Here is a 22836-nt window from a genome sequence, read left to right on the forward strand (position 1 = left end):
CGCTAAGGCCGTATGATAAAATACTGTTCCATGTGGGTATGCAACAAAGTTATTGGAGACAGGGAACGGTCGTTTGATTTGATTTGTTTACAGTTGCTCTTACGCATTCGGCACATGAGAGCACAAAACATTCCATGCTCCACAGAGCGGGCAACAAGCTAGTCACGAAACTGCGTGCTGGCATTCTTCCTTATTATCGTCGTGCGATGTTTTCAGCTGTAGGCGAACTGTTGTTTTGACTGAGATGATAAAACAGGCTCAGGTACGCACAACAGTAATACCGGTGACCGGCATGCACCTTGTAGTGTGGTGTAGGCGGTGATAAAAATAAATGAACTGCCGACGTAATAACCTGTGGCATTGTGGTGTAAAATATTGATAGCATTAAATCGTTCCTATCGGCAACACGCGTATTGGGGCTTCCGTTGGACAGAAGGATCTGATTTTTTGGCTCGACTCGTATTATCAGGGCGAAAAAGGTTTAAGTACAACGGTTGTTTGATTGATTGTTTCTCGTGGGAAAACTGCAAATGGCTTGCTAATCAAGAATGACAGCAGCATGATATGTGGCTGATTAAAACAATGAATTAGAACCATCAACCACCGTACAAAACTAGATATTGAAGAGAACTGTATAAATTTTGACTTCTCCAGCGCTTCCGCACAGATTTATGCCCCAAATGATGGGTGAGCTAAATCCTATTAAGAAGACCTTAGCAACAAATACAGCTTCATCCACAGGAATTATTTTCTTATTATTATTTTTTTAATACTTACTGTCTTCCCTACGCCGTCTTTCTCCTTGGCACCTTGCTATTATTCACAAGAGATTCACAGTTTGTATTGATATAAAATGATTTATTTACATTATTTTTGTTTTCTTTCCTTCAATTTCAATCTTTAGTAAAACTCATTAAAATCTTTCGTGAAGAGTGTTGCTGTGCGAATCATTCGGGTTTCTCGAAGCATGAGGATCCGAATGACAAGCTTTGCATCTCATCATTCATCGCAATCGGATAACGTTGTTCCGAATTGTTTTTGTTTTTTTTTGTGTTTCACCGTATTTTGTTGGAATGTTGAACATCAGACTTGATGAAATTTTATTAACTCCAAACCAACGATGCTAATGATGATGGCAATGCTGACCCAGAGGCTGGAAGCAACAGCTCCTGTGACCGGGCCCAGAAGACCTGGAATGTTTACGTAAACGATAAAAAAAAGCACAAACAAACGAATTAGGCTATGTGACTCACGTATTTGTTTGTTGGGCGTACCGGGCAAATGGTACGAAAGAGAATAAATATATTTGTTTGCCAGGTATGGTAGCGGTTAGGAATGCATAAGGATGTTGATTTTATCCATATGTAGGATGTTGTATATTTTAAAATGATCTACTTAAAAGATTTGTTTTTAAAATTGAAAATGAAGTTTTTATAACAATATTTACACTAAAATAATGTAACAAGCAATAATGCAGCACAAAACCGTCGAGAGTAACTGTTTCGCGCAAAATTCAAACTATGTTTGTCGCTTAATTTGAAAAAGCGCCCTAAGGTATGCAAAAAAAGTACATGCCCACGTGCAATTGTATCGAACGAGAAATCATAAATGCGCCTAAAGTTATGCAATTATTGAACACGGGCAGTAGCAGATCGTTTAACGGTTGAGTGTGCAGTGCAAACGACCGTAGTTTCAATATTTGGTAAACAGTGGACGAGGAAAACTATGTTTACATGTTAAATCATATAAATTGAAACAAATTCATAAAGCATCCAAAACATTTCGGTAAATAATGAATGCGAAGCTCAATACAAAACGATAAAGTGCGAGCAATTCGAACAGTACAAACCACACATCCGGCTGGTGGTACTGGTCGCTGTCGTCGTCGTCGTCGTGACCTTGCCAATCGACGCTACCTCGGTCCGCTCTGTCGGCTCGTTCGGCACCGTTTCGAACGTGTAGATTGCCCGAAAGCCGGTCCCATCCAGACGATCGTTCGATGTCATCGTAATGCGAAAGAAGCGACCATCCGAGCGAACCACAAGCTCCCGCCATTTACCACAGTATATATCGTACTTGCGATCGCGCGTGACAAAATTAGAAAACTCCACGTAATCGCTGGCTGTGTCCTCGTCGCAGCTGAAAGAGAAAGCGTACCGCAGGGCAAGGAATCAGGTTGAACGACTCGCCTCGGGAGGATGCCACCGCTGCACGACGTTTTCCTTTCTTTCGCCGTACAGCCGCGTGCGAGTGGCAATGCAAAGATGCGAATACTAAAACTTACGGTCGTATTCCTTCGATATCGAAGTACGTGAAACGCAACCGGACGAAATCTTTCGGTCCACCGTGAAAGAAATAGTTACAGATGATGTTTCTATCGATGCAAACAGACGGAAGATAGAATTATAGAGAGATATAATAGAGACTGTTTAAAAAAATTGTCATTTGATAACGGCTTTCTGGCATGTCGGAAAGAATTATTTCATCACTCGAAGTCATCGCTAATGCGCAATTGCAATGTTGTCACACAAAATTACGCATCCGTTCATTCCAAATCCGAATAAGGTTAAGCCCTGTACGCTGTACGCTGACAACCGTAGTGATGGAATTTGCTGGTACAGTTGACAGGTGCCATCAACTCTACCAAAACAATACGACCATGAATGACAGCGTATTCACTACTTCGCATAGCTCATCACTTAGTGATCGGTTTTCAAAAATAGACGTTGCTTGCTACAATTTTCGTTCAACAACACCATAAACGGAGCGACACACCACTTACCTTGGATAGGCACCGGGGAAGTTCGGTGACTGGATCCATCCGCTGTTGGTTACGTTTCGGAAGTAGTGAAAGGTGCATTCGGACTGGTTTGGCTGATATCCGGTAGTAATGCCAAAATCTGTTACCAATTTTTTCGTTCCCCCCGAACCAAGCCGTCAGTATGAAGATCGATAAGAAACGAGGCATCGAAAAATAAATGTGAATGGAAATTGAATGTTTTTTTTTCTTCTCCCAGGCTCAAAACGCTATCATTAATCATGTTCCGCCGGACGTTCGTGGCGGGCAGGAGTTACGCACTGGTTAGGAAGAAAAAGTCTCCCGTAAATCCCTTGTTTTCCGTGTTGTTGTAGCTGCTGCGTAGCTCCAGCAGTAACCGCGGCCCGTCGGATAGGATCGGCTTAGGCAGTGTGTCACCGCAAAGTGTCTCGACGAGCTCCTCGCGCTCGTTAACGATGTAGTAAACCTGAAAAATAGATTGACATCGTTTTATCAAAAGGGGGCCGTGTGGTTTGGAAAATAAAAATTGATCCAATTTCGTGGTTTTTTTTTTTTTCGAGAGGATGTGGCTCTCAGTGAGTATCACGGGAATGTCAATTCTGACCACGAAGAACACGACGGAACGCAAAATTGAATGGGAATGGTAAATGGGGTAAATTAAAATTCATACAGGCATGTCCAGCTGGAGCTCGATTGTAAAGGATCATGAATGATGCTGATTGTATCGTTTCCATCTGGTTTCAATTTGTGTGTTTTTTGTCTTGAATGTTCCCTTCTTTTTGTACATTTGTACTCTGCACGTGAGAATTCGGAGAATAATGCGACGCGCTATGCTAGGTACGCCTTTGAGTGTAATGAAAGAACATACGCTGATTGAATTCGGACAAATAAATTGTGTCGGTCAGACAATTTACATTAAACATCATTTTTCGCTTTGATTGTGTGATTAATTCATTGCGGTTTACTTGAATAATGAATGAAACTTATGAAATTCCAACGAGTTTAGCGCATGAGTTAGTTGGCAATGTTGCCTAATCTACAGCTTATTGGAAAATTCCAAAGACGCATTAGCAAAGTTTTCTGTTTGCACGATTCCACTATATGATTGCAAGGTTCCACTGTAGAGATCTTAACCAAGTATTTTTATTGTATTTTATCAATACTTTTATAATTTTGTTTATAAGAAAGTCTTTCTTAAAATATATATTGTATTAGAGCAGGAATCCTTGTCATACTCACAAAACAATCCCATTCACCTGAAGTTAAATAATCTAAAGGGATTAAAGCTTGCTCTACGCATACACTCGGTGTCATTGATTACACTCGTTTGAAAGTGATGGGGACTAGAATACAAATAACCTGCTCTAAATAAGCACCCGTGTCAACATCGATGCACGAAGCCAGTAACGCGCGCCACCTGAACGCCTGGAACGCAATGAATTATACAGTAAACTTTTCCCACCGCCACACATTATGGGCAAGTGTGCCGTAAATAATGGATGCTAAAATCACTCGGCAGTCTTCGGCGCAACCGGTTACGCCGCGACCGCCGGCGGCACGTATATCTGCCAGTCCAGACCAACCGGAGCTGGTAGATGCTGCCAACGAGCAGCGGGATTTTATCATCGAAAGCCACAGAAAATTGGGGTTTCTTTTCAAACCTTAACCTCAAATCCACTGCACGTTTTCCCCCAGGTCCTCTACCCCCCCTCCGATGTGTCACGCCTTATGAAATTTAATGAAATAGACTGAGCCTGCCGAGAGAAAACCTCCCGATGCCGATCAGTGGATCGGAGCGAGCGAACGAAGCGAACGTAAGTGAAAATTAATTACCATTAGGATATCCGTGTCACCGCATTCGGTTGGCCCAAGCTGGGACGGAAGACGAAACTCGGAAAAGATGATCTGTTGGAAGCGAGCAAAAAACGATCCGGTTAGAAAGAGAGAGAGAGAGAGACAAATGGGACAATAAAAAACGGTCTCAAACACGCACACGCTCACACTCTCGTTGGTGGTTGGAAAAGGATTGTCAAAGGACCTGCGGCTTACCTGAACACGTTCCGCACCATCGCCCACGAACTCGTACAGCTGACATAGGCTCGACGGAAACAGGCCGGAATGTTTCGAATGGGACGGTGCGATGCTGCCGTTCCGGATGCGATTCGAGCTAAACACCACTCGGTTACAGCCGCCAGCTCCTGCAACGGAAACACCGATCCGAGCCGATGTAAGAGATGCGAAGGGATCCAACAAACAATTAAACGTCCAAAATCCTTGTGCCTACACCGATTTTTCGGATGTGAGCTGAAAGGGTTTTACTAATTGTATCATTTGGGACTTGTGTGTCTTGCCAAACCAGGGGTTTCTTTGCCGAGTAGAAAATTGATTTGCTCCCATAGATACTGCCGTCACGCATCAGGCACCAGGCGCCTCCATGGCTGTAAAACACATGGCACCCCGATTCTAAACCGGCTGCCCGGTATCAAAATCTTACTGCCCGTCAGATTTTCGATAACCCTGGCAACATAAATTGTACGTGAAGGATTTCCTCAAGGATGCCTCGTTTTCTGGGCCACGGCAACCTGACAAAAGCTCTCCCCGCTACAAGGTAACCTATTTTGTGCTAGGATAATCATCGGATTAAAATGGAACTCAAACGAATAAAGACGATCAAATGGTGCGATGTTTTTGTCGGTACAATGTTACGGGAAACCAGAACAGAACCTAACTACGATCATATAACACACGGGAGGGGATGGGATGCGATGGGATTGGATGGGAGTGTTTTGGCTAAAAATAAGTGATCGCTTTGTGGCCTGCTACTAGCGCTTCCTCCCGAACCCCCCTTGCTTGTGTTGATGTATCGTGAGTTTGTTTTGCCGTTTGTGAACTAATCGTTGTTATCGTCGTTACAAAGCAGAGAAAGAAAAAAAAGTCGGCGAGATAAGGTGTGAAGGAAGCTAACATACTAAGGGGAAAACGAAACATCCTGCCCTCGTGGAACGTGCTCACACGGTGGCAGTTGTGGATGACGGATGACAAAGAAATAAACAAAAGAGCCTATTTTTAGCGACCGCACGATACGGCGATAATGGTTCGACCGTGTCCGCAAACCGTTGGTAGTGATCGCTTTTGCGTCACCGATCCATACATCGCGACCGTGAACCATAAATAGAAAACTCATTCACCTAAGTGAGTTTCGGCGGTTTTTAATTATATGTAGCATCGATGTGTCATAATGTTGTATCGCTCTTCGGCCAAATATCTTATTGGAAGACAAAGGTAGCGAATAGGTACAGATCAAGGGCGAGGACTTATCGGACGGTTCTAGAAGTACTTTGAACTTCACATTGGATCATGGTCGATCGATACCGATCAAAACAAACGCCGTGGATCGAGGGAGGGGCGCGCAAGCAGGGAGCTCAGTCACTTCCCAGAGGATCATCGTTCCTTGATCGGTGAAGCCACGTGCGATATTTTTAAATGTGCATTCGATTTCGATTCCCTCGTTTCAATGTCGTCCCTTCCCCCGAAAACCCCCATATGGATCGGTCGGTGGCAGCATTCCATTGGAGGTTCCCGCGACCACTAATGCCAGCCAGCTTGCTCTCCTGGCTCGTCCTGTCGATCGATCGACGATGACGTTCGCGCGTAACTGCGCCATCAGAGGCGAAACACACGACAAGCAACCTGAGCGGTGGATTTCGGTTCGAGTTCGGGTCTTTCTTGCTGGCGTTCGGGTGTTTTGCAGGCACCGGCGATCTTCGGATTCGGGTCTGGCAGTGATCATTGTTACGCTTTCGGACGAACATTAAGCGTGTTGGTAAGAGCGAGAGCACCTCACTACGGTACACAAAGAGAGTCGTCGGAATCGCTGGCAGGTAAAGAGGGAAAGCGAATGGACTACCTCCAACTCCCCAACCCAACCAGTTTTTCTTCCCTTGGCTTAGGGTTTGTCTACCAGTGGCGCTGGTTATTAAACCCTCACCAGTATCAGTCTAATCAGTCTTGAGTTATCTCGCACCACGAACAGTTCGCTCGCAGCTGCTACTGAGTACTGAAATCTGTAAGCCTGAGTTTTTTGAGGATTCATCTACTACCGATCATCGCCGATCCGTTTCCCCACCCCAAAGGGGGTTTTTCACGCTACATCGTGCTCCAGCTTTTTCCACAGCCCAGAGCGGCGAGGTTTGGTGTGCTTGTTCTGACTTTTTTGAGTGTCTGATTTTTGTGAGCAATCGTTGGTTCGAAAGTGTGCGAGAGGAGAATTGTGATAAGAGGGACTTGTATTTGTGCGTCGCACAGGACGAACAGGTGGTGATGAATAATGCAACCAGCAGTGATAAGGTTTTTTTTTTCGGTGGGCAGAAAGTGAATGTGCCTCCTTTTTTGTTACACGGAACTGCGGCCATCGGAAAATGGGCCTACGTGTTTTAATCCGATTCTGTCATACCGCTTTTAGTGAGTGACTGGCTGACTGAGCCTCGCCTTGTGTTGACATTTGAAGGGACATAAAAAATCAAGCAATGGAAGTAAAATGTTGGTTTCAGTTTTTTTAGTGTAACTAACATCATGCGAACAGATGCATGGTGTGGCCGTTTGATGACGGAAGGCATGTGAAGATTTAAATAATGTATAAAGCTGTTTTCATACAAGATCCGTGTTAGTTCTTGTGATGCACTGGGTGGTTGGAAAACTTCCGGGCTTTATCTGCTCTTCAAAATTCTGTACAACGAAGGCTAATAATTAGCTAATAGTCCTGAAGCAAAATGACTGATTTTCATATAAAAATGTCCAGAATTGAAGTGGTGCACATCGAGCGTAAACCACCCAAAGAGTAAAGTCCAGAGTACACGCAACGGTGGTGATTAACGCCTAAAATGAATCTAATCGATTATCAATGCGTTTGTGTCCTCACCCGCAGCGGAAGAATCCAATGTCTAACGACCCTTTGCGAGCATCTAGCTTCACCAGCAATTGTGCTGCCAGACGCAGATTTGAGCCATTTGGATGGTGCTAAAAATAATTACCCTGTCTCGCAGGGGGTTGCGTTTGGCTACACGTATTTGCGCTGCACGCTCTTGCGTAAAGCACCGCATCCCCGACCGGACTTCCCGTCTGGACCTTCATCCCCAAGAAAGCCTTCTGCCTGTAGTTGCGCACCGAACGATCGTGCGAAGGGTGGGAAAATCCGGCGGGAGAAGGATTATCTTTCGATCTTGACTTACCGCTCGCGAAGTATCCACCGTACTTCGGTGAGCGCGCGAGATGGCACGGGAGACGATTTATGAGAATGGCACCAGCATTTAAGCCGGGGCACAACCACTTGTACTTGTACGCTGTTAGCTTGCAAGTGTTGATACTTTGGTGCTCGGTCTCGCCGGCCCGTTTTATGTCTGGTACATGTTCAGCACAATTTTTCGTCCACCGCTTCTCGGCTCGCTTTTCGCTCCCCTCCAGCCCCCCCCCCCCTCAGGTTGTCCTCACCACAATCTGCCCCCTGCGGAGTGACACTTGAAATTCAGCGGCACACATTCAAAAGGTGTGGCATAAAAATAATTCCTTCAGCATTGGCCAAAAGCCGGTTCGGCAAGCGTTTGTGTGTGTGTCCCGCTGAGGTCCCATCGAATCGATTCGTCTCCTGTGTCCCTAGCTGGCTGGCTGAGCGAAAGGTGGACAAGGTGTATGTAGGGGAGGTGTGCCATTGCATATGGCTGCGTTTGCGATTCTCTGGCCACGGGTTTTTTTATGTTACCGAAGGATGGCAGCCCAGAGTCCTTGTGGGAGGACAAAGCCGGGGTTGGAAGAATATGTTTATTTTTGCTCGCTGCGCCTCGTTATTTCTACACTTCATACACTGGGACAGACACCAAAGAGAGAGAACGAGAGAGAGGGAGAGGCTTCCTCGCCCTCAAATATGTTTTTGTAGCCTGGGGGACAGAAGTCGTTTAAGCGAATTTGCCAATCTTTCAACCAGATGGCTGGCTGGCTGGCTGACTGCCTTTGGTCCTTCCCCATAGCCTAGTGGAGACCGTTTGAAGAGGAGCGAAAGCTCATTTGAAAATGTAATAACGGTTTTCTGTTCAATTTTCACGCCATTTTGCTCGGGTCCTTGCTCGGGATTGACATAAAGTCAAATGAAACGGCGTTTCTATTTTTTTTGGTAAACGCCCTGTAAACTGTGTCCAGTGTGGCTAGCTTTTATTGCATTTTTTTATTGCCCAAAGTTGTTAGAGTAAACGATGCTGCCGGTTGTGAAGCCCTAGGAAGCGTCAAGGTGCCTAGCGAAAGAAGGGAAATTCTGCAAGTGATTCATCACCCTTACTCACACTCGGTGCTAGTGCAAAACGGCTCTCGCATTTACGAGCATACGAGTCGGTCAAGCGCGCCACGGTGAAGCATATTTTTAAAAATAGTTTTCCCTCTTTCAACCACTTGTCTCCTTTATCTTCTTCCCTACCCCCTCCACCAACCAAACAAATCGTCCACCAACGAGTGAAGCCACCGCGCGACAGTAATTGGCCGACTAGTGAGACCTTTTCGCAGCAAGCCGACCTGGGCCGGGCTGGGGCTGGGCTGGGTTTGGGGCCAAATTGTGCAATGCGAAAAATGTAACTTTCGGCCCCGGTAACGCCAGTTGCACCATGATGCGTTTGTTTTTTTTTTCTTAATGCGAAAGTACGATCAAATAGCTCAGGTCAGACAAGTTGCGTGCGCCAACAGAGGGTCCCGACATCGGTACATTCTTCGGGTTTTTCCTTCGTTTTTTTTTTCGGCTGCTTTGTGCATTCCACCGGTCTGCCAAAGGTCGAACCGTGGGCCAGGATGCTGGGTGCTTCGGGATCAATTACTGCACCCTCCCAAAAAGGGCCAACGATGCCGGTGTGGGTGAAATATTTTGCTCGGAAAAAAGCAAAATAAAAGCACCAATTTATGGCGCCGAACCATTCCGGTTCGGTTGTAAATATTGCAATGCGGGGCATATGTTCATGTATCACAGTTGTTTGGCTGTTCTGCTTCTGGTAAATCATTCCATTCGTTGGCAAAAATTTTGCTCCGAACAGTCTAGCCCCCTGCCGGAAAATGGGCGAAACGGTCCCGGAAAACGAGCTCTTTGTGGCATAATTATCGTGCGCCATGCTGGACCACGATCCCGAGGACCGGTCCTCGAAGCGTGCGGAAGTTTACACAGTTCGGTAAACAGTTGGACGTAAATATGCGGCATTAAAAAGCTACAATTACAATCCACACCAATGTTTACCCCGACCGATGGCCGCTGGACCGTTCGTCGAGCCGCCGAGTCCCCGAGATTCGTAATTTATTTCGCCAAATTTACACGGTGAAGTTGTGGAATTATGCTGCCCGCTTTCTCGGGCACTGTTACAATTGGTTCCGTGTGAACGAAATAAAGGGTATGGCATGGTTTACGGCACCTTTGTCCAAACCCGGCTGGCCAACCGAACGGGGTGGTATTGGACACATAGATCATATGTAAATGATGAAATTACTGGCGGTGTTTTGGGTCCAATTAGTGGCCCTTTTTGGGGATTTTCCGACCGCAAAAAAGGGCTGCTGGAACAATGTGGAAACGGAAGCGAAGAATTGGTTTTCATTTAAACCTTTATCACACTTTACTTATTTGCCTTTTTCTTTTCGCAGTACCACCCGTAACCAAAAACCAACTCAACCGAAAATGTTCAAGTCGCATCTGGAAATGATCGGAAGCTACGAGCCCATCAGCAAGAAGGCTCGCTTCTTCAACACCTACCTTAAGTCGCTGAAGGGTAAGCCAAAAAGATCGCAGCTTGGAGCCCAATAAATTCCAACTAACAATTCGATTTCCTTCAAAAATTTTCCTAATCCCCAAGGATCCCAAGACATCATGGCCAAGGAGAAGCGCAGCTACAGCTCGACCTTCGAATCGCAGAGCATCTACAGTGACTCGAAATTCGCCTGCGAAAGAGTCAAGTCGCCCGGCTACCACTACAACCCGGTCAGCAAGGACACCTATGGCGTTACGCCGAGAAAGATCAACGCGCGCGATTTTACCGTAAGTACCGTAGCGGGCTATTTGTTCGGTCCGTTATCATTTTGGGGTCACATTCGCGTCCATCGCCATGAAAACTGAGTAGAAGCGATGTCGACGGTCGTCATTAAAAATAGACGGGCTTCTTCTGCTGTACGCTTGGATAACACTTTTACCCTGTGTGGTGAAGTTATCCGTTTCGGGCTAACGAGACAGTCGTTAGGCCAGGAATGCGTTCAAGGTGATAAAAATAAGCTAAAACACACGTACGCACGAGTGGGAGTTTATTTTTATCAAACAACAAACATAGAATCAAATCGCGGATTCGCTGGTTAAGCAGCTCGCTAAAGATTTGCAGAATAATTGTCGACGGCTCAGCGAACGGATCTAGACGCACGTGGCCTCATTCGAGTTGTCATTCAAAATTGTGATTAATGAGCTTCGGTAAAGTTTGCTTTCCCAAGCCAAGATCAATTTCGCGATACATGAGAATATACTCTCGCGCGCTCGCTCGAAGCGTAGCCCTCTGGGGATGTTAGAAAGATCGTAATGAAACATGATAGTATCGCTGCTTGTGGGAGCGAGTTCTATTATTTATGTCCACACATACGCGCTGTCAAGTTCATTCAACAAACTTTTGCGACCAGATAATAGCATCAATTAATTTCTGTGTGTTCTTTCTCTCTCTTTCCCTTTTTTCCCCATGTTTGACCTTCGATGATGGAGCAGCGCTAAACGATCGTGTGTGTAGCAGTAATATCTTTTTGTCTTAATGTGTCCCTAAGTTCTTGAGCAACTACTACACCAAGAAGAAGAGAAAAAAAAACATCTACCACTGTAATGATATAGATTTTAACCTTCGAATGACAGAAAAAAAACTACAGACACACACCGATACACACCGACCTACAGAACGACAGCGCTAGGCATGATAATTAGCAGTGAACAGTGAGCATGGTTTTTGCTGAGCTCGTCAGGGAGTCGACGGTTCCCGTGTCCGCATATATATGACGCAAAACGTGACCATTTCCCGGCCGGCTAAGGGCGTGAAGATCAGCAGCCATACGTCGACACGATAAGAGCAGTGATGGCGGCGGCGAATTTCTATTTATGTTCCTCGAGAAAGTTGCAGAACTTAGACCGGGAGGCGAAAAGAAAACATACATACGGTACATACACACAAGTACGGGACGGAAACAGACACACACGCACACACTTCCAAACGAATTCGAACACTGTTGAACAGCAGCATGCACGATTTGGTTTTTGATGAAATGACGACAACAATGCACTGGGGACTCAACAACTATTTTCGAACGGCAGCATGAAACGACAGAACAATTTAACACCGATCCGAAGAACGATCCTGATCGAAGGGTTTGGAAATTATTCTGACAACCAACAACAACAAAATGCCTTCGAGGGATATGGCATGGAAATTCGTGTGGAAAAAAACCACCGTTGCCTAACTGGGAATGCGGATATGCGGAGACTGGGAACTAGGAAGCAACCGAGGTAGTGGGCCACCAACGCGAGAGTTTCGAGATAACTGACAACAAGACATACGTAGTTGTGTAACCGATCAAACGAGCCTGAACGGAGCTTCATTTAAGCCAAACCTACAGCAGACATCCGTTCGACCGGCGGGATGAAGCCGACCGGGGTAATTGCGCGAAACAGCACGGCGTGTTGCAATCCTGCGGCAAAGGATGTGCTCTCCCAAACAAAACAAAACACACACAACAAACAATACAAACACACACACACAAACACACACAGCGACACACAAACAAAACACTATATTTTTCTTTTCATTTACCATTATGTGTAAAATATTTTTCTTTTATTCGTAAAGTCAAGGCTGTATAAGTTATGAGAGCGAAATGTATAACAAACAAAAAAAGAAATAAAATCGTCGAAACGAAACCAAACTCTGCCTGGCGTGATACAAATTTTACTTAGAGATGAGAAAGTGCATGAGCGTGAGTTGGGTGGTGGTGGTAAGCGTACCAATTTCTGCTTCTCACAGCTAGGTGTCCGAATGACAGAATGGTCCGGATGGGATTTGAACCACGCTCCTGCCGTATGAAGTCCGGCGCCGTTATCGCCCTGTGCCAACGGACCGAACCAAAGGTCAGCATTAGTCATGGGTTTTCAGAGCTGCATCCACAGCTTAAGACCGCTTTGGGGGCCCCTACGATGTCAACTGCTGATTAGCGGCTCTGGGCAGTTCTTAATATCTCCGTCTGGCTTCAAAGCAGTCTTAACCTTCAGGAGCCACTTCCGGTTTTCGTATGGCATATACAAGTCTTTCCGATTTTTTTAAACTTACCTATCACATGCCGAAAGATTGCCTAGGTCGTTACGCCAACAAGAGACTTATATCACAGTAACCAAAATTGTGTGATAGTTACGCCAATGCTAAACCTTCTGACGACCACGTTGAAATGGTTCCTTCAATAATTTATTTTCTTTTCCTTGGTGGAACTTTAATTTTAACAGAAAAATCAATTGTTAAAAATATTGTCAGCATATAGAAAGAAAAAATAATAAGAATATAATATTAAAAGAAGAAAAGTAAAGAAAAGACCATGTTTTTCATCTAAGGAAGATAAAGGGAATACATGTTCATCTTCGTCCTGTAGATTAAATTTATATAAGAAAATTTTAAACGGGGTTGAAAAAAAGATAAATGCATATTCTATATCGTATTTGAAGAACAAACATTGATGTTTTGCAATAAAAGTAGTTGAAAGGACATTTCTCTTACGATTTTTTTTTCCATATTTTTGCTGTTTCTGATTACTTGCCGAAAATAGGTACACTGTCGCAAACAGTTACGTTATACTAATATAAAATTAAGCGAAAGCTTTCTTTACCCTATTAAATTTTACCATATGACAGGACAACATAATTACAATTTTTGGTCGCATATGAACGTGAGTCATCAGCTACCCATGCTCGTGATATGTGAGCAAAATAATCACCTTCTAAGGCTTTATCACCCTCCATATGCACATTGCACCAACATGCGCTCCTTACGGCGTGTGGTGTGTGCCCTTTGGCCTCATTAATGGTGCTCTTACGAAAAAAAAAAGGTTAAGCACTACGGTGGAAGTATTTGCCCGTTACTGCCTTCGTAACTTCGTTCCTCCGGATGAATGTCGTCTAACGAAGAAGATAGCATTTTGTTTTTTGCTCTTCACATGCTGTAAAGAGCAATTATTTTCTCTAGTACGTATTAATGATCCTAGAAGCTTTAGGGTAGGACCGTTAGCGCTTAAGCATCCGGAAGATGCCGTATGAAAGCTTCGATGCATTTCTTGTACTATTTTTGATATAAAATTAAATCTCAGTAAAAAGTGAATTTCCTATGGAAAATATGCAATGGACATTAAAACATCCCCTAGCTGTGAAAAGCAGCAACATATCGAAGCGTGTGTGTTAAGAGGTAATCACTTTACAAAACACACCGTATGTCTACTCACATTTCACTCACCGGCGCAAGTTTAAAGCTAAGCCTGTTGCTGTTCCTGATGCTGCTGCTGCTGCTCTCTAACGTTACGAAAAGCACTTTGCAGCATCAAATATTCATAATGTCAATGTTTGTAGGCGAGCAGAAAGAAATGATGGAAAGAAAACTTCGGTCGGTTCATGTTTGACTGTTACTGTACACAGTTTTGTTGTCCTTTGCTTGCTTGCCTGCCTGCTTGCCGTTACAGTTGATCGATTGCACGTCGAAACGTTCACCTGATAATGGAAAAGTTTTCGTCTTTTTTTTGCTTAGTTGGGTTTACGTGGAAAATTGGAAGTTCTGAACCGAAGAGTGGGACTTTTAGATGGAATTATATTTTTAAAGGATTATATTGCGGTGGGTAACATTTCAAGAAAAAGAAAAAACATGCCACTTCCTATAAAGCATTAAAAATAATTGCTTTTTGTGTGTGACAGAAACCACAGTAGTAAAATTATAATTTGACTAGTGCAATCGACTATTACAACTCGAAACACAGGCTCATAATAAAAGCATCCGCACGTGGCACATTCATTCCGTTCACTGGACGAGAATGGAGTTCGCACGTACGACACGGGTCACCTGAACCGATTAACCATTTTACACTCCGCTATAGCATCCGTACCAGAATCGGTACTGTGAAACGGCTAACCCACCATCGGGAAACACCCCCAGCACAGCACCACACGGTGACAGAACATGAAACGATTACGGGCAATAAGGCGTCAGCCCGGCAGGATATTGGAGCTGGATTGTAAAGGCGTGCGAAAGCTTTCCCGGCAGTTCCGGCAAAATGGCGTACAGGAAGCGGAAATTTGATAGCGCCCGCGAGGTGGCCACGGTGGCTGTGTGAGGCTCTGTGTGCTGAAATGCCGGATGGAAGGTTTTATTGAATTGCAGCGCTGCTACTAACAGCATTACTATTGCGTGGTAATAGGGTTTTGCTAGCCCAACCGATCGCAGTGCAGTGCAGATAGTAGGATAGGAAATAAATGAAAGTACAATTGCTTAACGTGTTGTGGGCCCCCGAGGCCGCCACGCGGAAGAAGCTTTTATTTGCTTGATAGAACTGTAAGTAGTTTGGCTATGCTGAGCGATAAATATCCTTCGAACTTAGCATTGGGAGTGAGTCATCCAAATGGGGTTCGGGAAATAAAACTTGAACTTGTGGGAATTGGATAGGAAAAGTATCCGTTTAAATTCCAAATAATGGACGGCTGTCAAGAACAGTCGAGCTTGCTTCGTGCAGGAAGATCAAACTTTAAATTGATTCATGTCTCGACAATGCTCAACATTCTGTTGGACATCATTATTGGAAAACAAACTCTTAAGTCCTTGACAACTTTTCAAAGAATTATAATTAGGGTCATGTTCTAAACCTCATTAGAAGAAAATTTGCTACTGTTTGAAGTTGCTACTCAATATATTCTCATCCTAATAATAATGAATATTTAAAACAAACGTTTAATATCCACAATGCATCCCAGGAAAGCCATCCACATTAACGATGATTCGAATGATGGTAGATAAAACATTCATCCAACGATACATGATTGATACGGAAGGTTCGTAGCTACGCATACAAGCCCGCCCAACTTTCGAAAGGACACCTAATGAAATCGTAATTACTTGCCATTTCTGTGGCGTGCTTTGATCGTTTCCCGGGTCCCGGTCCCGAGAAAGACACTGCTTCATCTGTCAACTGATGTTACTGAAGCACATTCGCTCAGGAGACGGTCCGTTCGAAACGAGCGCTTAATCGAAGGTTGGTGACAAATGGCATCGAACCGTTTTTTCCGTCGATGGGCACCATGTTCGGAAGCAGAAGACGCAGCAGCAGGCCCACCCATCTCAACTCCAGTTGGGCAACACGATACACCCATCTGCGGCAGACTGTGGCCCGGGGCAGGTCATTTCGATAAGTGATGCCAAAGAGCATCGGAAAATGATGGGAAACAAAACCACGGACGCCTCGGAGGTTCGTGATGCCGCTGGTAAATCGATTATTTTCCAATCGTTGTCCGAGTGGGACGCTGGCCTCGACTAGTAGCAATCATTTGCCCAAATCGACCTTCGGGTGGAAGTTCGGCGGAAAGTTAGGTTATACGATTAGATTCTATCGCTGAAATCAATTCCAACTCGGAGTCGGAATGATTACCATCCTCTATGGAGGGAACGCACCGAAGGGCCTTTTCGGAAAATCCAGGAACGTGCCATGGTGAATCGTAATCGAGGGAGATGGTTTTTTCTTTTGGTCTAGAGAGAATTCTAAGGACATTTGGCTTTGGTAAACAGACCGCAAGGCGAGTTGAAGCTAATTATTGTTCCACAAAGGATAATGCCGGCGAATAAGATCCGAAGCAATAAGATCGTTTGATGTATGAACCGGTTATTCAGCTTTATTATTCTCGAAGGCTTAAACAATAGTTCGACGGGAAGGATGGTCGGTGTGTTCTGACTGAACCGTGTGCCCGGTTGTTCTTAAGCTGCCGGTACCACGCGGGGACAGGTTAATTTCTCGCAAAACACCATGACAGCACCAATTAATCTTTGGCTCGATGCTGAAAATTATGCAGCATTATCAATGCTGCATTGCTTGTGGTCGTTTTACCCGGGCACGGGCTGAGAAGGAATGCTGCTATTGACGTTTGCCATTCAGCGCGCGTGGGCCTTCGATTCCTCGGATCTCTTGTTCGGCGTACAGGGATTTATGGGAATTAGCCAGCGGGCAAGCAATGTCTTACGGGTTTTGCTGTCTTTGGACAATTGCTTGTCGAGAAGGGAGGTAATCCTAATTTTGGGATATGTTCTCGGTAGCTTAAGAAATTCTTATGAAATGACAGCCACAATTCACCTGCCACACAAGTAGCTACATTAACTATTTAAATATTCGATTAAGAAAGACTAAATGGGACACAATAAAGCCACAGGCATAAAGGACGAAAAACCTCCAACCCCACCAACCTTAGCTCAACAATCCCGACCCCCTTCTTTCACACCGATCCAGCATAATCTTTTGTGACACCTGTTAGCAGAGACAAGTGTAATGAACTTTCGCCCGGTGAAAACTTTACAATGGCGACCGCACGGAAACGGGAAACGGCGAAAGTTTTTCCCCAGTCCCTGGCCGAAAAGGTGGTGAGGCGTTGGTGTCTGACAAACTTTTCCAACGATCCTCATTTCCGGCCCGGTTCCTGGTGAGTGTGTGTGTAGCATTTTCCACCCCATTCCAGGCCATTCCTTTCCGTACGGCCGTGTGTAAGAGCGTGTGTTAAAAGTCAACAAATTATAACATTCTCCATCGCACCGGGCACTGGGAAACTGGAGCAGCCGGGCATAAACGGATACTTTCCGGCCGCTTGGAGGGAAGGCAAGATTGGAAATGGAGTTGGATGGTTGTAAAATACGTACTCCCCGGTTAAGATAATTAAGTGCGATAAAATAAATGAAATGCTGGAGGCTTGCATATATTTTCCCTGCCCGCTCGAGTGATACATTGTCTGGCTGCAGGGGCTTCATATGAGTGATATGAGACAAAGAGGGAGATTTGCTGGTTGGAATTGTTGGAGGGTTTTTTAAAGAATGTAAGTACAAACCCAGCTTGGGGAAACTGAAACTAATAAAAAGTATTTAAAATAAACCAATATTTGCAGAATTAACCGAGCACTTGAGTTTTACTTGTAAAGGATGAATCTATTACTTTACTTCACCCCCAAAAGAAGAAACACTTAAATCAAACAAAGAGCCGCTTTCTTTACCAATCGCAGTACCCAAAACCCCTAACTGAGCGGGCGACATTAAAATTGGCAGTAGTAGATTTTCAGGCGCGCAAACTTTTCCGCCATTTTACGATCCCTATCATCGTATCCTAACATCCCAAGAAAGCTGAAAAGCAATAAAATACAGACGAGTCGGTGCGAGCCTGAGGGTATTTTCTTGCACCAAACAGCGTAAGTCTTGTGAAACTCAGCCCCCCTCCCTTGTGGGGAGAGCTCGCGTAAGCCCACCAGCAATAGTGCACGAACGGGTTTTGCAACTAATCCCTATCTCGGTCGTAAACGGCACGAACTACGCATAAGGCTTACCTTTTAAGTGTGACCTTTCGCGCCCGCTGCTCGCGATCGTAGCGCCACCGATGATCGGGCCAACGGCATCGGGGCCAGATTTTCCCGCACCAAGCCCGGCGCCGTTCGCCGGAGAATTTCCACCAGTCGCGGTGGCGCTGCTCGGCGTCGTCGTGTGCAGCGGTAGCAGCAGCAGAAACAAGTGTAGCATGAGATTCGTCACCTTTACTAATTGATGAGTGTGTTCCATTATCACGCGGTGGATTTTCACGCGGGCGCTTGATTACAGACGCTGGTGAGGGTCCCGGACGCGCCAATCAGGCCCAGAAGCTCGAGGGCTGCTCATTCGTTTCGACCACTAACAAACCTTCGGGACACCGGGTGGGTGTAGTACACTTTATAGAAGGGGCGTATTTGCTGCTGGCTGTCGAGCACTTGTTTGTATTACACTCGTGTCGAAACAATTCCGACCATTGCGGTGTCGGTGGATAATTTCATTCACTTCAGGGGAGGGTTAGCTAGAATTTTCGAACAACGGTTAAGCTCTCTTTCATCCGTTTTAGCTCGATTGTCTGGTGTGATGCTGGTGCGGGAATTCGAACGCTTTCCAGCTAGCGGTTGAATGTTGGTTACAGCGAAAGGAGTAAATGTAGAGGGAAAATTGTTTTTATTGATTCATAATTGCATCAAGCATGAGAAAACAGGATGGTCTTGAGGGTTTGGTCGTAAAATAAAGGATAGATACTGTGTTCTTCGATCTGCTGATCTGCTAGATTGAAGTATTTTTTACTCATAAGGTAGGACTCCTATGTATAGAATAGATTAGATTGAATTGCACATTGCGTAGTTTCTAAAAAAATACGTTGCACTAGAGAATACTGACGGAAAGATTTAAAAGATGTCGTTCTTTCGTACATTTTTGTTCTAAATTAAAGTACTGATTACGGTTCTTTAACAGACAAACTTTCAATCAACTCTTAGTGCCGATTACGGTTTTCTAACAGACAAACTCTCACATCTCATAATATATAGAGAAGATCGGTATTATGGTTTCGAGTTAGAGTCAAGAAGTCAAGCTTCCGTTCAGCTTTTATTTTCGTTAAGTTGGGGCAACCCAGGCTGTCACAGTGGTGATTTCGATCCGGTGGTGTAAAAAAAAAGTAAACAAAACAATTGCAGCTTCAAACAACTTCATTAAACAACCGAGCAGGGCAATAAGGACTAAAACATGTTACCGTGTTTTCCAGTCTATGTTCACTTCAACAAATTAATGTCTATATGTTTGTTAAAAACCACCGACATTAGATATAGCACACAAACTATGCAATCTAAATCATATTGTTATTTATGGCCTGTTGTATGGTCTGAGAAACACTGTAAATGCTTGATCGTAGGCTATCGTTGTTAATTATCGTTTTAATTGCATGATTCTATCAATTGATGTATCGCTAATGAAATATCCTTAAATCTACCTCTAATAATAGCAATAATTCATAAGAAATTTGAATGATTAATTAACAGTATTATCGATGATTCGTTATCAAGTGCTTCATCATCGGCAACGGAAATTGTTTAACAAGATTTACAAAACACAATCCAATCGGGGTTTTTTTTTGTATCGCATTATCGTGTAGCTTGCTTTTGATGTTAGCTTTATGAAAATGAAGCTATTTTTTACGCTTCAAAACAAACACAGCTTTCGTTCACCGCTAAACCAAATGTTTGTGTTTTCCACCCGGGCTTTTGCATTCCTATTCCAGTTCCGTTCTGGTGTTTTTGTTTAACGTTTCAATTGATTTTTTTTCGCTCATGAGTTCCGATTTCACTCGTTCAAATCCGGCACCGGCTTTCGATCCATTAATCATATTACGATTTATGCTAATTAAACATATCCGTCACACCACATCAATAGCGGCCACGATACACCGGCCGCTAATAAGCTTTTAATTTTCACCTCACTCACTGTGCACTTCCTGCACTACTGCACTTGTTCTGCACTGATGCAATTTGTTTATCATCAACGCCGCATGATGATGAATGGTACTTTGGCAGTTGGTTAGAAGCTCGTGAAATTTAATTAACATTTTACACCCAACAGTAACCCAGTCACGATGATGGTGCGCCAAAAGGCCCACAGTTAGTACACAAGTGACCGATTGATCTAATTTGCATCTCATAAAACAAGTTCCGATGGGAACGACCGAATGGAAGGGTTGGTTAGGTTTCCGCAGTACAATTTTCATAACTGGCACACCAAAGCCCCCTCTCACTGGCTGCCGAAAAAGCTGTGCATCGTTACTTTGATCGTAGCCGAATGCTTCGATGCCGCTGGTTTGTGTACGAAATTACAACACATCCGGTACCGCACACGAACCGAACGCTACGTCACGCGGTCGACGGAACGAACCGGAAACAGGGCACAGAGCGACCGTACCGCGCTGCAGTGTAAATGTAAACTAAGCTACCGGAGCGCTGGGCAGGACTCTGGCAGCATCCAGCAAACACGGCCACGCGCTCCAGCTGTGCGAAGCTGTGTCGGATCCAAGCGCTTCGGTCCTCGTTCGGGTGGAGTTCGCGTGCTCGAGAGCTTGCAAAAGAACAAACACTCCGGTCGGTTCATGCGCTGGGCAAACAAGAGCAGGGAGTTAAACACAGAAGCGGAACCGAATTCCGAGCACCGAAAACTCCCCAATAAAACGACACACCGAAAATGGAATCTGAATCCTGATGCGATGGAACGATGATGCGATACTCCGGAGCCGGGCATAGATTCGCGTGCGCTCACACACTGGATAGAGTTTTAATCTGCCCAGTTTGCAATCGCGCCCTGCCAAGTTTGCACGACGACCCACCTCGACGGGGGCCGTCGAATCTGGGGTGCAATTTTTCAAATTACTTGTGCGGCTACGAAACGGGCGAATGGCATGTGAGCATTGCTAATGCAGCTTAGAGGCTTGCTATCCAATCGGATGGAACAATGCATACCGATGGGGATGCACACAGATGGGGTTTTTGCAAAGTGCTGCCTACTCCGGAAGGAGATAAGTTCCGAGCGCCGAGCCCGAGCGAGGAATATTGTTGGCACTTGTTTTGTGTTTGCTTTGCAGATTGGTTGGTTGGTAAGGGGGCAAGATATGTGATATGATGACGGTGATCTGGAAACTATGAGCCTTTTATTTGTGCTGAAGAAGGTTAATTGAAGAAAGTCAACTTTCCAATGAGTGCATAAATGTTTGCTCATAGAAACTAATCTTTAGTACTACACATGTAAGATTCTTCAAATTTGATTTTATTTTCGTTCGAATTGCAATATTTTTATGCATCCGGTATGACCGTTTTGCGGAGCTATTGATGAATTATTTTGAAAGGTGTTTGAGGCATTATTCAATAACTTCATAAATTATACCAAAAAAGGGTGTCGCTGATAGTCTCACGCCGTCGTCCACCTGCCCAATAACGTGGACTTGCTGTCGGACTCATCAACGCCATTACTTCATCTCAATTTGACTGGATTGCGCGGTATCGTTCTCATGACATGACCAGTTCACCGGAGCCTGACAATCACTTGTCCTTGTCGTTGTTGTCCTTCTAAGCATTTTATTCTGGAACGCTAATAAGTAGAATTCATCCACTTTGAACAGCGCTTATACCTCAGAGGAATAATTGAGTATTGTGACTACACATACTCTATTAATTCTCAGCTTCGCCTGTTTGAACAGGTGTTTTTAGTAGAAAAGAGAAGTGAAGTGAAGGATCTATACTTGAAAGAATGAAATCAATTGAATGAAAATGGACAGCACTCTAGATTAAGCTTGTAATTAACTAATAGAAACGAAATATTAATTTAAGAGCTAGGTACGGTTAATTCCATAATGTTATACTCTAAAACTTCATCAAGAACTGTAGAATAAAGAAGGGTTTACAAGCTGTAAAGTGACTGATCCTGATGATCGTATGGTAGAAGAAATCTCTTGTTCCTGTCCAACGCCTTCGAAAGAGTCTAGATTGATTGCTCGTGTAATTAATTAATTCTGAAGTCTATTTTTTCAACTTATTAGGGACGACTTGGCCATAAAGCTGAAAACTAAGCTACAAAATAGTGTACAATTCATATTGTTTTGAACACATTCCTTCACCGAACCGTGAAAAGCCACCTTATCCCGGGAGAGGTCAGACAATCCGTGGACTGCAATTCCGTCATCGAACATCGTAGTTCTGTTTTTGTCGAGGGTTTGAATCGTGAGTGGAAATCACATTCCGCCAGTTCTTATGTTCCTCCAAGCGTTTCTAGCGATAGTGTTTCTCCATCCCTCCACATTGACTTTGTTGTGGTTTATCTAGGAAATTTTGCATATGCCATACCAAACCTAAGTCTCCTAAAGTTCTACATAAATTATATTCGTAACGATCGGCCTGGCTTTATTGCTTATAAGCGCTATTTATAAACAGCTAT

At 44.4% G+C, this 22836-nt stretch overlaps 2 protein-coding genes across 13 annotated transcripts; one reads left to right on the forward strand and one right to left on the reverse strand.

Annotated features, from left to right (window-relative positions):
* Window positions 1-342: 342 nt before the first annotated feature.
* LOC118502992 (suppressor of lurcher protein 1) lies at window positions 343-21104 on the reverse strand. 9 transcript variants are annotated; one of them, XM_036035800.1, is made up of 9 exons: window positions 21089-21104; window positions 18405-18994; window positions 4829-4977; window positions 4613-4684; window positions 3080-3245; window positions 2783-2900; window positions 2285-2374; window positions 1850-2139; window positions 343-1190 (listed from the first exon to the last, which is right to left on the reverse strand). In XM_036035800.1, the coding sequence occupies exons 2-9, from the start codon at window positions 18631-18633 to the stop codon at window positions 1084-1086; spliced, it is 1221 nt and encodes a 406-aa protein (XP_035891693.1). In that variant the 5' UTR covers window positions 18634-18994; window positions 21089-21104; the 3' UTR covers window positions 343-1083. The 9 variants fall into 9 exon arrangements, with proteins under 9 accessions (XP_035891693.1, XP_035891691.1, XP_035891695.1 ...); XM_036035798.1 differs by lacking the exon at window positions 21089-21104 and adding an exon at window positions 20791-21069; XM_036035802.1 differs by lacking the exon at window positions 21089-21104 and adding an exon at window positions 20683-21069 and having other exon boundaries at window positions 18405-18807.
* LOC118503008 lies at window positions 6566-12736 on the forward strand. 4 transcript variants are annotated; one of them, XM_036035819.1, is made up of 4 exons: window positions 6566-6660; window positions 10439-10563; window positions 10648-10829; window positions 11535-12736. In XM_036035819.1, exons 2-4 carry the CDS (start codon window positions 10473-10475, stop codon window positions 11538-11540), a joined length of 279 nt encoding a protein of 92 aa, XP_035891712.1. In that variant the 5' UTR covers window positions 6566-6660; window positions 10439-10472; the 3' UTR covers window positions 11541-12736. The 4 variants fall into 4 exon arrangements, with proteins under 4 accessions (XP_035891712.1, XP_035891715.1, XP_035891711.1 ...); XM_036035822.1 differs by having other exon boundaries at window positions 6584-6602; XM_036035818.1 differs by lacking the exon at window positions 6566-6660 and adding an exon at window positions 6712-6845.
* Window positions 21105-22836: the final 1732 nt, after the last annotated feature.

Source organism: Anopheles stephensi, chromosome 2, assembly GCF_013141755.1.
Source record: "Anopheles stephensi strain Indian chromosome 2, UCI_ANSTEP_V1.0, whole genome shotgun sequence".
In the NCBI taxonomy this organism is placed as follows: Eukaryota; Metazoa; Arthropoda; class Insecta; order Diptera; family Culicidae; genus Anopheles; species Anopheles stephensi.

Bases quoted from the DNA above. Each gene is read 5' to 3' on its own strand.
- LOC118503008 (XM_036035819.1), top strand. From the start codon at position 10,473: ATGTTCAAGTCGCATCTGGAAATGATCGGAAGCTACGAGCCCATCAGC. The intron at 10,564-10,647 runs GTAAGCCAAAAA...CTAATCCCCAAG, and splicing joins CTACCTTAAGTCGCTGAAGG to GATCCCAAGACATCATGGCC.
- LOC118502992 (XM_036035800.1), bottom strand. From the start codon at position 18,633: ATGGAACACACTCATCAATTAGTAAAGGTGACGAATCTCATGCTACAC. The intron at 4,978-18,404 runs GTAAGCCTTATG...TTTCCGTTGCAG, and splicing joins CGAAAGGTCACACTTAAAAG to GAGCTGGCGGCTGTAACCGA. The intron at 3,246-4,612 runs GTAATTAATTTT...TCTATTTTTCAG, and splicing joins GTGACACGGATATCCTAATG to GTTTACTACATCGTTAACGA.